Source organism: Staurois parvus, unplaced genomic scaffold, assembly GCF_062004578.1.
Source record: "Staurois parvus isolate SC_StPar_1 unplaced genomic scaffold, SC_StPar_1.0 ptg000233l, whole genome shotgun sequence".
In the NCBI taxonomy this organism is placed as follows: Eukaryota; Metazoa; Chordata; class Amphibia; order Anura; family Ranidae; genus Staurois; species Staurois parvus.
In genome coordinates, this window is record NW_028318029.1 from 180,643 (window position 1) to 197,142 (window position 16,500).

At 39.1% G+C, this 16,500-nt stretch overlaps 1 protein-coding gene across 3 annotated transcripts in view; it reads right to left on the reverse strand.

Moving 5' to 3' along the window:
• Nucleotides 1-16,500, reverse strand: part of TMTC4 (transmembrane O-mannosyltransferase targeting cadherins 4) — a 186,354-nt gene that overhangs the window by 62,425 nt on the left and 107,429 nt on the right. For all 3 annotated transcript variants that reach the window (XM_089679945.1, XM_089679946.1, XM_089679947.1), the window contains 2 exons: nucleotides 15,871-15,985; nucleotides 573-685 (listed from right to left, as the gene is read on the reverse strand). In XM_089679945.1, coding sequence (XP_089536071.1) covers nucleotides 573-685; nucleotides 15,871-15,985 — 228 coding nt within the window. The remainder of the gene's footprint in view (nucleotides 1-572; nucleotides 686-15,870; nucleotides 15,986-16,500) is intronic.

Below are 16,500 nucleotides of genomic sequence, written 5' to 3' on the forward strand. Positions count from 1 at the left end.
CCACGCACAGCCCAGACATGGAAAATTGGCAGGTGAACTTGCTCGATTGTCAACTCTTGGATTCCGGAGCATGGTCTCTTCACCCAGAGGTGTGTTCTCCATTGCATGTGAGGGACACATAGACCTACTGGCTTCCGGGTTCAACAAACTGGACTGATTGTCACCAGAGCCAGGGATTCTTGGTGCACTTGGAAGTCGTACTTGCTGCAAGGCAAGGAAATACCATCCGTGAAAGTACTCTGAATCTTTTTGAGCTCTTCTTACACATTAGAGATAAGATCAGGACTGAGAAAAAAGGTTACTGCTCTCAAAGCATAGGGAATAAAAGAAAGAGTTAAGAGGTTACATTTGAAATGCTGCTTGATGTCCCTGGATATATTATAAGCCAATGTGTTTGTACAGTTACCCTCTTGCAGCTTCTTTTATTTTAGCATTATAATGTTTAGATTTGTTCTAGAAACCATACTATCATAGCACAATTATTTAAACATAGCTCTGTTATGAGAAAAACATTTGTAGAGACAAAGATGGTTTGATAAACGTGTGTAGTAGATATAAGACATTAGACCCACCTTATATTTCTCTGCTTTTCCCAGTACATTGGCTAAAGAAAATGTGATGGAGTGGTCACGTGGCAACAGCTTTAAGGCTTCTCTTCCAATAGCTTCTGCCTGGGCTAAATTTCCTGAAGAAACAAGATTTTTAAATACATTTGAACTCCTGCCTTACACAACTGCAGCCTTAAACTAACACTATGGCCAAAATAGAAAAAAATGCATATATGACAGTCTTTCACTAGCTTTAACACAGCTGTTTTTGTTTTTCTGAGACCCCCGTAACATAGTTTATCATCTGGTGATCCAGCCAGTGCTTCTGTTATTTTTCATCTTCATTTAACTGGCCAAGCTGTACAGCAAAAAAGGCAGGTAGAGGGTGGAGACAAACTATTTACTACTAACAGGAGTGCTTACAATGGTAAGCTTTTATTTATGTAAAATCTTAATCCCAAAAGGAAAAAAACTATTGCTGTAACTGCTTAAAAAGTGTTAGCTGGAGTTGGACTTTACATTGTTAGTCACTTATGTAAAGTCCATCTAAATCTACTAGTCAGTTCAAGGGTCCGTGCACACTTTGCTTAAAAGAATGCCAGTTCTTTTGGCAGAAAAGAATACTCACACAGAGCACTTTTTAACAGGAGTTTAGTGGGGGGGCTTTTTTTGCCAGAAAACTACTTTCAAAAACGCAAACTAGAAAGGTTTTTTTTTCTGCCTCTAAATGTCCTAATGTGCATGGACAGGTAAGAGAACATTGAAATGCTTCTATGGGCAACATGCAAAACCCCTGTAAAAGCAACGTTTTTTTTAAGCCCAATGTGCATGGACCCTTTTATTACCCTCTTTAATGATTGACAATGCTGCTTTCCAAGGGTCGCTATGTTGCTCCTTCATAGATACAGTGGAGGAGGAATATAACCATCCTTAAATGGGAATTGTGTTACTGGCTGATCACCACATAAAAATAAAGAAATAAAAAAAAAGGTTTTTTTGGGTTTAATTATGCTTTAAATTTTCAGGACACTGTGTTTATTACGTGTATATTGTGTGCAGGCTCTCTCTGGCATTGTGGTGTCTTCCAAACTATCCAAAACATACTACTGAGTCTGAACACATTTGCCTTGCAATGTGTATGCAGATGCTTTTATGTGGCAGAGACATTATGTTATAATATAGCATTGAAAAGGTATAAATTGTTATGTGCTAATAAAATGAATACATTTTTCAACAATCCTTCAAACTGTATTCTGTTCTGCAATTCAGTATATTTACTGAACTCTCCTTCTAACTACAATACAAATACTATCAGTCTACAATATTTCTAGGCTAGATACACTTCATTTCTTGAGCATATTATCACAAACTGAATTTTGTTTTAACCCTTTTATCGATAAAAAGCTTGATGAAAGAATAACAAGAACAAAGGTTGAGCTATCTAATTGGTCATTATGGGTAACAACTCCACTTGTGTTCCAGTTTTTTTTCACCCATAATATATGTAGTATGTAAACTGACTAGATAAATTTAACGTGTATGCAAAGCAAATACTTTTTTTCTTACATTTTGTGGAAGGGTTAGATCCCCTGTTAGGTTTTTAAAATTGTTATGTGAAAACAATCACTCTCACCGTTCATCAAATAACCTTCCAATTTGGAAGGTTATTTGCAATGAACGGGAGAGTGATGCTTTCACATAACATTTAAAAACCTAACAAGGGGATCTACCCCTTCCACAAAATGCTAAGAAAAAATGTATCTTGCTTGCCATACAGCGTCTAAATTTATCTAGTCAGTTTACATACTACATATATTCAATAGGGTTGACCAAAAAACTGATGAAAATACAAGTGGCTATTATGTTACTTAAGAAATTCATATAGATCAACTTGGAATTCTTGTCTATTCTCACTTAATCAGCAAGCTTTTTTTTTTTTTTTTAAGTTGAAACCTTGGATGTTGAAAATTTTCCAGCATACAGGTCAAACTTATGAAAGCCATCCAGATTGGTGAAATAATATATCCAAGTATTTTGGGGAATGACTAAACATTTACCATATACTCAGGTGTAAGCTGTTTCTGCAGTATGCTTATGTGCAATTTACCTCTCGCAGTAATTATGAGATTATGAGAATGGCAAATTTCTAAGGGTATAAAACAGCAACAGAAATTCCAACTCACACATGGACTACCACATTTAAATCCACCTACAAATCCTCTCACTGCAACTCACATTGGGAATCCTACTTGAAAATACTTCATCAGTGGTACCTAACCCCTACCAAACTAGCCATTTTCTACCCAAATCATCCCCCTTCCTGCTGGCGACAATGCGGGGACCTAGGCTCCACTCTTCACATACTATGGGCCTGCAAATCTATTAAATCCTTTTGGAATAGTATATTCTGACTAATATCCAAAGTTTCCAAAATAAAGACAACTCCTAACCCGGCACTTGCACTCCTACACATTGGGATTAACAATTTCCCTTGTACCTCCCGTACCATCATTGTCCACATACTTTTTGCAGCTAAACTAAATATAACCAGATTATGGAATACAACCTCAGCTCCTTCCCTTCAATCGCTAATTTCAGATCTCAACTTCCAATGCGAAATGGAAAAAAGACTGGCAATTAATAACTCCACCCAACATAAGTTTAACTCCTTATGGTCCAACTGGTTACAAACCCTAATTACTCCGTAAACCCGATACCTTACAATCAATCGCTCTACTTATCCACGTCAGACTGGTACTCCTTCCCTATTTTACCTCAAGTTCTCCCCCCCTCCCCGCTACCCTTCCCCTATTATTCTCCCCGTTTATTACCCCCTTACTACTCAGTACTCCTCCTCACGGTTCAGTCCACCCCTAACATACCTCCGATGTCTATGCAGTAACTTTATATCCAACCCTAGCCAAAAGGTGGGGTAACATTTTAATACAGCTTTATTGTATGTTTACATTTATACTGAACCAAATGCTTTCTCCCTGTTTACCTTTTGTAAAACTATCAATAAAAAATTATTGAAACAAAACAGCAATGGAAAACTGTGCAAATGAGTAAAGGCATTTTCATTACAGCATACTTTTCTACTTCTGCCTTCCAGTTTTCCTTTGTTGCTTCCTCTCCCCCTTTCTTTCTGGTCACTGAGGGTGAGCAGCATTTTATATATCAGTTACATACTAAGAGGTCTATTTATAAATATTTTCCAACAAGATTCATAAAACTTTCTCCCATGATTTATACATTTTCCCAAATGAATAGAGTTAGAAAAATGAATGGCTCTTGGGGCAGGGGGAATTATGTTAATCTTATGTGCAAACATTTCTACATGACCCCTAAGTACATTTTTCCAGCACAAGAGATACATGGAAATATTAAAACGGGAATATGTTAAAAGCAATTGTAAAGCATCTAACAAATAAGTAATTGTAAGTTTTATGAATTGATCCAAAATATTACAAATATTAAGATGAAATAGTTCACTTTTTTAAATTCCTTTTTCTTTTCTAAATATACAAAATGCAGGGGTTGACAATCACAATCTCAGAGTCAGAACATCTCAGAGGCAGCTGGGTGAAGTACCCGGAGGTAAACACAGTAGTGTTAAGTAGTGTCACAAGGTCAATGGCCTCTGATGTTAATAATGAACGTAAAGCAAGAAGAGCAAATAACAGCAAAGAATAGGCCTAGAGCCGATTATGCATGATAGACCTCTGAAGGCCTGTTGCCTACCAGAGTTGTTCGTATCCCAGTGCTTTCCAACGGTGAGAAGGGGGGGAGGCAGAGGGAGGGAGGGGTGTGCCAGGTGGAGAGGCTTGACAGCAGACACCCTAGCAAGGTATGGTGGAGAACCAGCAGTGATGTTCCAGCATTTAGCCATTACTCAGAGCCATAAGGTGCACCAGAACTATTCGTCCTACAGCAAGAGGATGTAATAGCTCCTGATATGTCAACGAACAGGAGAAGATAGACGTGGTATCAGACGTGTTACAAACGTTCTCCTCTCTGTGGTAAAGGGCAGCTGTAAGACTTTTCATATGTTCAATGTCGTTGATATTGGCCAGCCACAGGGATACAAACTCAGGCAGGATGAAATAGTCCACTTAAATATACATTTACATTTTTTTAATTAGGGTGTGTGATTATGGAATTTATTTTAATTCTTTCAAAACTCCCTCTCCTGTCCTGTACATCTGATCTCCATCTTGTCTTTACTTGACCTGTATATTAACCCTTCACCCTCTTTTTACCCGGTTCTCTGCACATTAACTCCCTCATCTTCATCCTCCTACTGTATCTGACCTGTATATTAACCCTTCACTTCCTCCTCCCTCAGTGTATGACCTGTTCAAGCAGTATCTAGTGCACCCATTCCAAGCTCCATGTTTTAATCACCTCAATATCAGCACATTTCTTCAGTTCTAAAGAACTGTGGGAAAAATTAGACCACTTTGGGGTATCTACTTTCCAAAAAAATCATTTTGGGGATTTTCATATTGTTCTGGCATTTTAATTTTGAAAGAAAGTAAGAAACACAGGTTTTGTTTTTTCTCCTTTATTTAGGGTAAAAGAGTAGTTGTCCGTCAGAGTATCATAGTGCTGAAAACTGGAAAAACATGGCCTGGTAATAAAGGCATATTAGAGGATGGTACTCAAATGGTTAAGGAATAAACAAATCCTTTACAAGATAGCTGGCTACAAGCTTCTCTGAGGGCATATTCGTGTGTGAGGAGAGTAGGCTACGTTCAGATGGGCGATTAGTACACCTTGTGATTTCCAGCAGCAGTAATCTGAATCCCTGTATCTGGGATGACAAGTGTGTGCAAAAAGCTATTTGTGACTGTTCACTCAGACAGCGATTACCTGCAGTGATCATGGCTGGATGCATTCTGTATTGACTAAGTGGCTGCAGCTATTTGCACACATCTGTCACTCAAGATGCAGGAATTTGCATAAATCGCAGGGTGTGCTAACTGTCCATCTGAATGTAGCCTAAGGCATCATAAACATTACATGAGTACTTAATTTATTACTTGTACTGTTTAAAGTAGATATCCAGGAATAAGATTATTTTAAACATTTACTTTGGGCCAGCTTAGCTCCAATGAATTATGCAAATACCATTTCTGTGTGGCCGAGGATGAATCTATAACCTACTGTTGTAGCCTATGCTACATACACAAAGCGGTATCCTCTACTGGTGGGTGCTACTGCAACGTCCCCTTTGTGTACTAAATAAAAAGAGTTCATTTGTTTAAGGAATACAAGGTTTCCTCTGATTGGCGTGGATAAGTGAATGGATGACTTCACAATCTCAACCAATCAGAAGATGCCTGGTCACGGATGCGGCATCTGCATAATTTGTTTGATTCATGCTGGCCCAAAGTAATTTTTTCAAGTAATCTCATTCCTGGAATTCTTATGTCTGGTCATATATTCACTTCACTTCAGATATGTCAAGCCTACTCCTATTAATCTTAATGATCTTGAAGTTTTATTCCTCAAATTCTGTAACACATTCTCTAAAACATGTGAGTAGACGCTGCTGTGTCACACATTTCACAGAACCAGCCTTCTGAAGTAAAGAAAAAGCATGCAGGGTATCCAGGAAGTTGTGGAAATAGATGGCCAGGAGACAGGCAGAACTTACATCAAGAAGGGAGATTTTTCAAGTAAACATATTGGATTGTCAAAACAACTATTGTTTGTATTGCTATTACAATGCTGATGGTATACAATGAAAATGCATGCAATGAAAATGACATTAGAACTCCCTTTTGCAAATATGCAATAAAGACTTGACAGAGATTCTAAACCTCTCACCTAAATAAATATGTCTGCATGTTGCCATCTCTGTGCCCATTGAAAATATTTACCATCAGTCCCTGTCTTTCTGACCAAGAAGCAAAATCTCTTCAATAGTGACAAAAGGCAGCATTTAAAATCAGAAAAAATGGACTGTGCTGTAAACCTCAAAGTAAAATGATGAACCAAGCAAAAACAATGTAAGGCAAATAGAAAATATTTTTAATTCTGGAGATTAAAGTAGGGTCGTTGGTTTTAATCAAACCCACAGCACTACCTGCCTGGAGCCTGCAAAATCTCCCTGTGCCTGCGTGGGTTTCCTCCGGGTACTCTGGTTTCCTCCCACACTCCAAAGACATGCTGGTAGGTTAATTGGCTCCTGTCTAGATTGGCCCTAGTATGTGTATGTATGAATGTGAGTTAGGGACCTTAGATTGCATGCTCTTTGAAGGTTAGGGACTGATGTGAATGTACAATATATATGTAAAGCGCTGTGTAAATTGACAGCGCTATATAAGTACTTGTAATAAATAAATTCATTAATTTAACGCTCACCTATATAAACATATAATTGTAAAAGACAGCATAAAAAAGGTGCTGTGGTTTATCACAAATCAGAAAAAAATCTAAATCAGTCAACTTTATAACACTTAAAAGCTACATATTTTTAAGTTAAAACCAAAATTGACCATAATAAACGGAAATATAAAAACATTTCTGTATATATAACCCACAATTTAAGAAGGATGTATAAATTCCTAAGAGAGCATCAGTATGCTGTAATAATTAAAGAAGTATTTTTTACACTCTAACCCTGAGTTGAATTGTTAAACAGATCTGTAAAAATAAGATTCTTAAAAAGGGGAAATAAAATATCACACAAACCTAGTATTATGTTAAAAACAGCACCAGTTTTCTCACATATCATGTCACATCCCTTAAGTTATTTTAAGAGAATAATACAGGAAGTGAAATGGCTTAGTTTCATGCTGAATTTCAAATTGAATGTTCATAATAAAAATAAAGGATAACCAATAGCTTAGTAGGTTAGAGATAAATAATGTTTATTTAGCTTAAATTAAAAAAAAAATTACTTAGAGCAATTTGCAAAGAACAACATCCCTTTGCACTTCTCTGACATAGCGCCAGGGTTCCTTCTAGCAAAGACGGCAGGTGGTCATTTGTCATTAAGATGAGCTTTGACTTGCAGGATGACACTCAAGTCACTCCCACACAGTGTTGGTAAAAAGAACGCTGGTCAAATACTTCGGGGGAGATTTATTAAAAATGGTGCACACAGAATCTGGTGCAGCTATGCATAGTAACCTATCAGCTTTTGGGTTTTATTGGCGAAGCTTAATTAAACAAAATTAAGTTAGAAGCTGGCTGGTTACTATGTACAGCTGCACCAGATTCTGTGTACTCCAGTTTTAATAAATCTCCCCCCACTGAGTTTTTTTTCCCTTCAACCAGTGGGTTGAAAGGAAAAAAAAACCTCACATATTCCCACATCCAAACAAGGAATGCGGATGCAGGATCTCTCCTGTTGCGCTATTATATTCTGACAGTGGGGGCTCCCCCCCATCAGAATACAGCAATCAGCAGCGCAGCCATTGGTTGCAGAAGCTGACCGATGCAGGTTTTCCAGAAGGACTGTTTGACAGAAGCTGGTCTAACAATTGACTTCTGATGAACAGAGAGGGGTACATAAGGATTAATATCTGGTTCTGCTGAATTAGTCAAATTTTGATATGCGTATACCCATGTTAAGCCAATGAGCCTATATCCCCATGCATGCATTGTACTGTATAGCCATATCCTCAAGCATGTGCATTGTGATCTAAAAATTGGATGCACAGAATGGAGATATCCTGCCGCTGCCATCAATAGGTGCAACTACTACTATAGTGAAGGGAAGGGGGGGGGGGGGGATTGTACTTGCCAAAACTTCTGGGAGAGTTTTTTCTTATGCCTGTCCTCTTACCATGCATGCTGTCAGCCTCCTCCCGCCAGCTGATAGAGTTAAGTAGAAAGAGGAGAGGCATAGCAAGAAGTGCTGCCTATTCTGCCAGCTCACCCCCCACACTTACCACTATGCCAGCACCTTCAACCCCCTCCCCTATCTACCATCCCAATCCAACTAACTCATCCTCACTCTCAACACTCTGCCAACCCACCAGCATACTATACTTGAACACCTGACTCCCATGAACCTGCCTGGACTGCAGGGCACCTTCCACTTTTTCCACCTAAGCTGCCACTATCCCATCATCCCCTGCCCTCACCCCCATTCCCACCCCTGACTGTTCTGGAACTGGCACACCTTTGCTAGAACTTAAAGTGCATCTCTAGCATTCCTCTACTATAGTGCCTTTAAAAAATATTAATACCCCTTTTTTACAAATAAATATCTGAAAAGTGTGGTGTGCATTTGTATTCAGCCCCCCGAGTCAATACTTTGCAGAAGCACCTTTCGCTGCAATTACAGCTGCAAGTCTTTCTGGGTATGTCTCCACCAGCTTTGCACATCTAGATTGTGAAATGTTTACCCATTCTTTGCAAGCTGTCAGATTACAAGGAGAGTGTCTGTGAACAACAATTTTCAGGTCTTGCCACAGATTCTCCATTGGATTTAGGTCTGGACTTTGATCTAAACCATTCCATTCTAGCTGTGGCTGTATGTTTAGGGTCGTTGTCCTGCTGGAAGGTGAACCTCCGCCCCAGTTTCAAATCTTTTGCAGACTCTAACAGGTTTTCTTCTAAGATTTCCCTGTATTTGGCTCCATCCATCTTTTCATCAACTCTGGCCAACTTCCCTGTCCCTGCTGAAGAAAAGCATCCCTACAACATGATGCCGCCACCACGTTTCACGGTGGGGATGGTGTGTTCAGAGTGATGTGTAGTGTTAGTTTTCCATACATAGCGTTTTGCTTTTAGGCCAAAAAGTTAAATGTTTGGTCTCATCTGACCAGAGCACCTTCTTCCAAATGTTTGCTGTGTTCCCCACATGACTTCTCACAACCTGCAAATGGGACTTCTTATGGCTTTATTTCAACACTGGCTTTCTTTTTGCCACTCTTCCATAAAGGCCAGATTTGTGGAGTGCACAACTAATAGTTGTCCTGTGGACAGATTCTCCCACCTGAGCTGTGGATCTCTGCAGCTCCTCCAGAGTTACCATGTGCCTCTTGGCTGCTTCTCTGATTAATGTTCTCCTTGCCCGGCCTGTCAGTTTAGGTGGATGGCCATATCTTGGTTGGTTTGCAGTTGTGCCATACTCTTTCCATTTTCGGATGATGGGTTCAACAGTGCTCTGTGAGATGTTCAAAGTTTGGGATATATTTTTTTTTATAACCTAAACCTGCTTTAAACTTCTCCACAACTTTAACCATGGCCTGTCTTGTGTGTTTCTTGCTCTTCATGATGCTGTTTGTTCACTAATGTTCTCTAACAAACCTCTGAGGGCTTCACAGAACAGCTGTTCTATTTCTAATTAGGTGACTTTTAAAGGCAGTTGGTTCCACTAGATTTTATTTAGGGGTATCAGAGTAAAGGGGGCTGAATACAAATGCACACCACACTTTTCAGATATTTAATTTGTAAAAAATGTTGAAACCATTTATCATATTCCTTCCACTTCACAATTATGTGCCACTTTGTGTTGGTCTATCACATAAAATCCCAATAAATTACATTTACGTTTTTTAATTGTAACATGACAAAATTTGGAAAATTTCATGGAGTATGAATACTTTTTCAAGGCACTGTAAGTTTTTATTTCTGTTTGTCCCCATTACTGGAGAGCGCTGTTACCAAGAATAAAAGTGAGGGGAAAATACAAAATTTTACAGTTGTCCCCAGAACAGGAGGTTAGTGAAAATCTTCCAATACAGACACCAGTTTCAGGGACAACAGGCTAGAAGGAAAATTTCACTCACTTGAGAAATTTCCTTTGACTTTCCATTGTGTCCCTGGGGCAGGAATTGGAAGAAAATACTCAGAGAGCAAAAATGGGTTTCAGACCTTCTCTATTCTATCCATTATATTTTTAAAAAGTAATTTTGACTCACTTGCAAAATATATATCTTGGAGTACAGTACAAGACACAGGCCGAGTATTCATAGATCCAGGCTTATACGCTCATTCCTTCAGGTAACTGGCAAAATGTTTGAGGACACATCCCTGGGTGCCTCACCTAAAACCCTACCCCACTCCCTGAGTCCTTCATATTGTAGAAAAAATGCAGAATAACTCAGGAATGGATGGAAGGATGGCCTGTGCCCTGTACTGTAGCCCAAGATATGGATTTCACAGGTAAGTCAAAAGTTCTATAAACTTTAATGTGCAGTACATGATACAGGCTGAGTATTTACAGACCCTGGGAGCAGAGGATAGGCTAAATGGCAGTGCAACAGTGACTGTCGTCTACTGCAAAGAGCAGAAAGCGCTCAGGTGGATAAATGGGAACATGCAGGCAGTCATCCTGGATATTTACAGAAGCCAAATACTTCCCTTGTCTCAGAGAGGAAATAATTGACCTTGTCAATTCTATGAGAAAATGTGTAATATTCACTGGGAAGAGGGCTTTGGGGGAGACATGTTGGATTTTGTAGGTCAAGTCTCATGCCAAAAGGAAGTGCTGAATTTAGGTTGAAGCCTGGGTACAGCGGTGAGGTGTTCTGCATTTGAAGATGGAGAGGTTCCTGCAGGGGGGGGGGGGGGGGATTAGTTGTTGAGTTTTTCACTGTGGGAGAGGAACCTTCCCTCCTGTGACATAGTTGACATTTATTGAACTGCCTCACCAAAGAGACGTAGTCATTCAAAGGACATATGTGTCAGGCAGTTTTCAAGAGGCGGCTTTAGCTGGCCAGATCTTGAGCCACATAATTTTGCTCATGTGAATGGAGATTAGGGCCATTCTGGAAATTTTTGCCATTACTTGTTCTAGGACAGCAACATAAAAGAGTAGAGCAGAAGGTAAATGTTTTAATTGCTCAATTAAAGTACAGTCCTGGAATACAGGATTGTGTTGGTTGTTCACTGCCCTAGTTCAGTTAGCTGCAATTTGACAGACAGAAATCGCAGTGATAGCTGGTTGCAGAGCTGGTCCTGCATGTGTAAAGAGGGCTATTAAGAGCATTTGAAAACATCATGTCTGTAGAATCTTTGAATAAAGGAACATCTTTAATTCATACAATAAGGTGTTTAACAATGGATAGAGCTGGGCAAAAACAGAGTTTGCATGTTCTCTCTGTGCCTGTGTGGGTTTTCCTCCAGGTACTCTGGTTTCCTTCCACTTTAAAGACCTGCTGGTAGGTGAATTGGATCCTGTCTAAATTGGCCCTAGTATGTGTATGCATGAATGTGAGTTAGGGACCTTAACTTATACACCTCTTGAGGGTTAGGGACTGATGTGAATGTGCAATATATATGTAAAGTGATGCGTAAATTGACACCGCTATAGAAGTACCTGTAATAAATAAATAAATCTTTTCTGGATTAACCAAGTCATTGTAAATTACCCATTATATTTGTTCATGAAGGGGGAATGTATTTTTAGATATTTTGAATTTTGGACACTGTTTTTGGACTTATTTTTGGATTTATCTTTGGACATTTTGGATTTGGGGAATTTTGTATTTTTATTTTATTTATTTATATTTCTTGGTATATATTTATGATTTTTAATTTATTTTGGGAATTTATCATATCACAAAAAGGGTTTATATATATTTTTAGATATAGCAGGTTTCTTTGTACATAAGGAAACCTGGTGAGATAGAAGAAAATTAAAGTGTGTCAATGCCTAGTCTTTTGCGCACAGCAGAATGAAGTACATCCACTTTGGCAAGCATAATGTGTAAAGCTGCAGTCTTAGGAGTAAAGTAGTCTGAGAGTGAGAAATCTGAGTTTGAGAGTTGTGAGGTCTTCTGCAGAGTAAATGTTCACTTGAATTTTTGTTGTGGCTCTCCTTCATCTGGTTTCTGCCATAGCTACGGGTGAGGGTATTACCCTATGGAGTACACATTGAGTATGGGGCAGATAATAGGGTACCAGTAAGCAGCCAACCAGGTGTAGAACCTGCGGACTTTTCTACATGACACAGTGATGTAGGATGAGAGGAAGCACCTAAGTAGATTATTAGACGGAAGTGGTGGTAAAGTGTGTGACTTGTGGTGTGATGTAACACCTGGTCATCCACATGAGACTAAATCCTGAGTTGAGTTTTAGCTCCAAGTTTACACTCTAAATTGAAAACAGTCTAATAATAGCCTTTTTTTTTTTTACAGTAATGGACAAATATACAGGGTGGTCCTGTCTTTCCGGTCCACGACGCTGGTCCCTTTATAGCAGTGGTTCTCAACCTTCCTAATGCCGTGACCCTTTAATACAGTTCCTCATGTTGTGGTGACCCCGAACCATAAAATTATTTACCCAGTAATTATAATTCATGAGTGTCGTTTTACCTCCAATACTGCTGCTTTCAACACAGCAGCTGCTTTCTACACAGTAGCTGCTCTTTACACATCGGAAATATGTGTTTTCTGATGGTCTTAGGGGACCCTTGTGAAAGGGTCGTTCGACCCCCAAAGGGGTCGCGACCCACAGGTTGAGAACCACTGCTTTATAGGATTTTGGCTTCACCTGTCACGGTGGGCATACCCTTGAAGCTGTCTTCAGCATCTGGGTTCCATAGGGATGGACCACAGTCCTGGGCCTGTATAGCACCCTGCAGCTAACTACATCCGTTTCAGCTGATGCCAAGGTGAACCCTTCATGAAGGAACCAGTGCCTAAAGCAACACTACCGGCTGTCCTCCAAAGATTTAGAGGCTACACTGATTTGGACACACTGCTTCTATTGTTTTATTAGAAAATAGTGAAAAGCTGATTAAAGAGTTCGAAGACAAAATAATTAAAATGGTTGTAAACCCTTACATATATACAATGTGAATTGACTGGCCTCATGTGATACATAGAGATTAAACAAATCCTCAACAACATAAGTTGTACCTGTTTATCTGAAGTCTTCTCTACATGTATTTCAAGTTCAGAATTTATAAAGCTTGTCTGAGCTTTCAGAAAACAAGGGTTGAGGAGCTGAAATTACAACACTGGAGAGCTCTGACAGCTGATTGGAGGGAAGGGATACACCCTCCTTCAAACAACACACAGGAACAAAGCTGTTGCTGACAATCAGCTGGAGCTCCCTCTCCTGTCACCATTTCTTTTCTTGGTGTCAGGAAAATTTGTCAGAAGCGGCTCATGCTGATAGCAGATAGAAATTACACTTAGTGTACTTAATTGAGACAAGTACACACTATAGAGGGATATTCTTTGTTCATAATTCATGTCTGAGATTTACAACCACTTTAAGTAGTTAAATGAAGAGTGACATCTCCATAAGGAAGAAGGTCCATCGCCCTAGGACACTAGCAAATAATGAGGACTCGTGGAGTGGGGCTGGGTAATAGGGAGCATGTCCTCAAAAGCTTTGCCAGTGTCCAATCACTTGAAGGTATGAGTCTATAACCCAGGGTCTATGAACACCCAGTCTGTGTCTCGTATTGTACGGTTAGGGTAAAACATTTTGGCTATACATACAATTTAAAACAATTTCACATCAGGTTTTTTGCTGTGGATCAAACAGCTGTATCCACCACCATATCAGACATCTCTATAATCCATTACATGACAGTGGATCAAAACAGCCACATTAACTATCATATTGGAGATCCAATATTTTATTCAAAGACTGAACAAAAATGGCAGTAACCCTTTCACTGCCATGTCCGTATGTTGTACACACCTGACAGTGTGGTGTTTTACACACAATCCAGTGGCTGCAGCCACTGGAATTGTGTCTAAAACTGACAGGCAGACTCCTGCATGTCAGGTGGAAGCAGTTGGGTGGCTGCACTGCACCCTGAATGCTTTCACAGCACCTGGTAAAGACCTCCTCCATAACACTAAAGTAATGACATGTAGGGGCTTTTGACGCGTCGCCTATAAAAAACATGGTGTACTAAAGTTTGACGCCATTTCACAGGCACACACAAATTTAAGATTTGACATGTTGGGTATCTATTTACTCGGCGCAACCTCATCTTTTATATTTTACCAAAAACATGGTATTTTTTGCATGTGTTTACCCTAAAATTCACTTTAGTGTGTTTGGAAATTTTACGTTTCCTAGACCTTTGCGGTAATATCGTGTGACATAAAAAATTGGAACTACCACTATTTTATTCTAAAGGGTGTCTGCTTTCAGAAATTATACAATGTTTGGGAGTTTTATGTAATCTTCAGGCCTAAGATGACTTTTTAAACATGTGCAAAAAATGCAAAAGTGGCTCTGGCAGCGAAAGGGTTAAAAATGGAAAAAAAAATATTTCAATCTCGAAAGATATTGGAGTTTTCCACTATATTCAATCAGAGCAATTTGAAACCTATATTCTTATCTTCAATAGCTTTGGAAATTTGATACAATTTGCATGAAAAGTTTGAATAATCTATGAAATTGCCTGTGTGACCAGCTTAAACCAAATGATCACAATGTTGTGTCAATTCTTTCAGCTTTCTATCAGATTGAAAGAAAACAATTACATGTAAGCGGATGGTTCACATAAATCTGCTTCCCAGTGTAGATTGTGTTCCGGATTTCAACAACTAAATGACGGAGGTAAAAATTGATCAGATATGGCTTTTGACTAGTTCTGGGGTGCTTTGATCAAGTTCAATGGCAATTTTGATGGTATGGTGCTCAAAACTGAGAAACAATATAAATCATGATTCACACTGGATGCTGTGGTGAGTTTTATTTGTGCATTCTTTTTTTTTTTTTTTTCAAATAAAATCTGATGGAAAGTTCTAAAAAATGCCATGTTATTACCACATTTATGGCAAGCATTCCATTACATGCTTTTCAGAAGTCCAAACAAGACAGGTGTGTTTTAAGCAAACATACCTGCACCTAATACACAGTGCAGATGTCCAAAAAAGGTTGCAACAGTAAGCACCCTCTGTACTACATCATGATGACCAAAATGTACAGCTTACGTGGAAAAAAAATAGAAGCTTCAATTACATCATGAGAGCCAAGACTATTTTTTTTTCTCTTAGCGCAGAGCTTCTTGGCTATTACACGATTAAGAAAAGCAGCCCCCACTATTAGGATTTAAACCTGAACTCCAGCCTTTTTTCTGCAAGAACTAGCCCTGCCTCTGACATGTACAAACACACTTAGTAATACAGGCGGGCTCTATGGCGCCCCCTGCACTTCCTTCCTTATTTTACATTTTCTGAGGATCCATACGGTGGTAAAGCTTAGAGCAAGATTTGTAAATCAATGATGCAATATTCTGGAGGGCCCTGACATGAGACTTTACACCTTAAAAGCTGACAGCTCACTTACCTCCTGCTTAGCGTTTTACATTTAGCTACATTACTACACAGAGACATAAAATGCTTTCTATTATCAGGAAGCACATATCATATGAAAAGCTTACCTGTATTGTCAAGCAGTATGATCATGTTATTCCAAGCCAAACTGTGATCTGGTTTAAGAATAGTGGCATTTCTCCATGCATTTAATGCATCCATATGTCGATTTAAATCTGCATACTAAAATGAAACAATAAATCCATACAACTGAACAAAATAACAATAGTAAATGCTTTTACCAGCATCCCTGAAGTCTAAAAGTAATCAATACATAACTCTAGGAGTGGCCCCCAACAAAGTCAAAATGTAAAAATTATTTTTCTTTTATATGTGCTCAAAATCTGTTGCACCTTTACATTGCAGTGGGCAGTACATAATAGAACATCACTGGGACCAGACTGTGAATGAACTGTGAGGAGAGCAGGGACAGTACACCAGCGTATGGGACCAGATTGTGGTAAGTATGAGGGAAAGATGAGGTGGTGATAGCATATTGCAAAAGGCAGGGGAGAGAAGAAGAGCAGATTGTGGATGTGAAGGGGAGACTGGACAGTAGAGAATTGAGTCAGAAGGAGCATAGTGGGTGCACAACATCCTATCCTAAGATATTTCTTTGGAGCCTTTGACTAAATGTTTGGGTCAGAAAACTAAACACTTTCAAACATGAGTTGAGAAGAATAAGGAATGTTATTGTT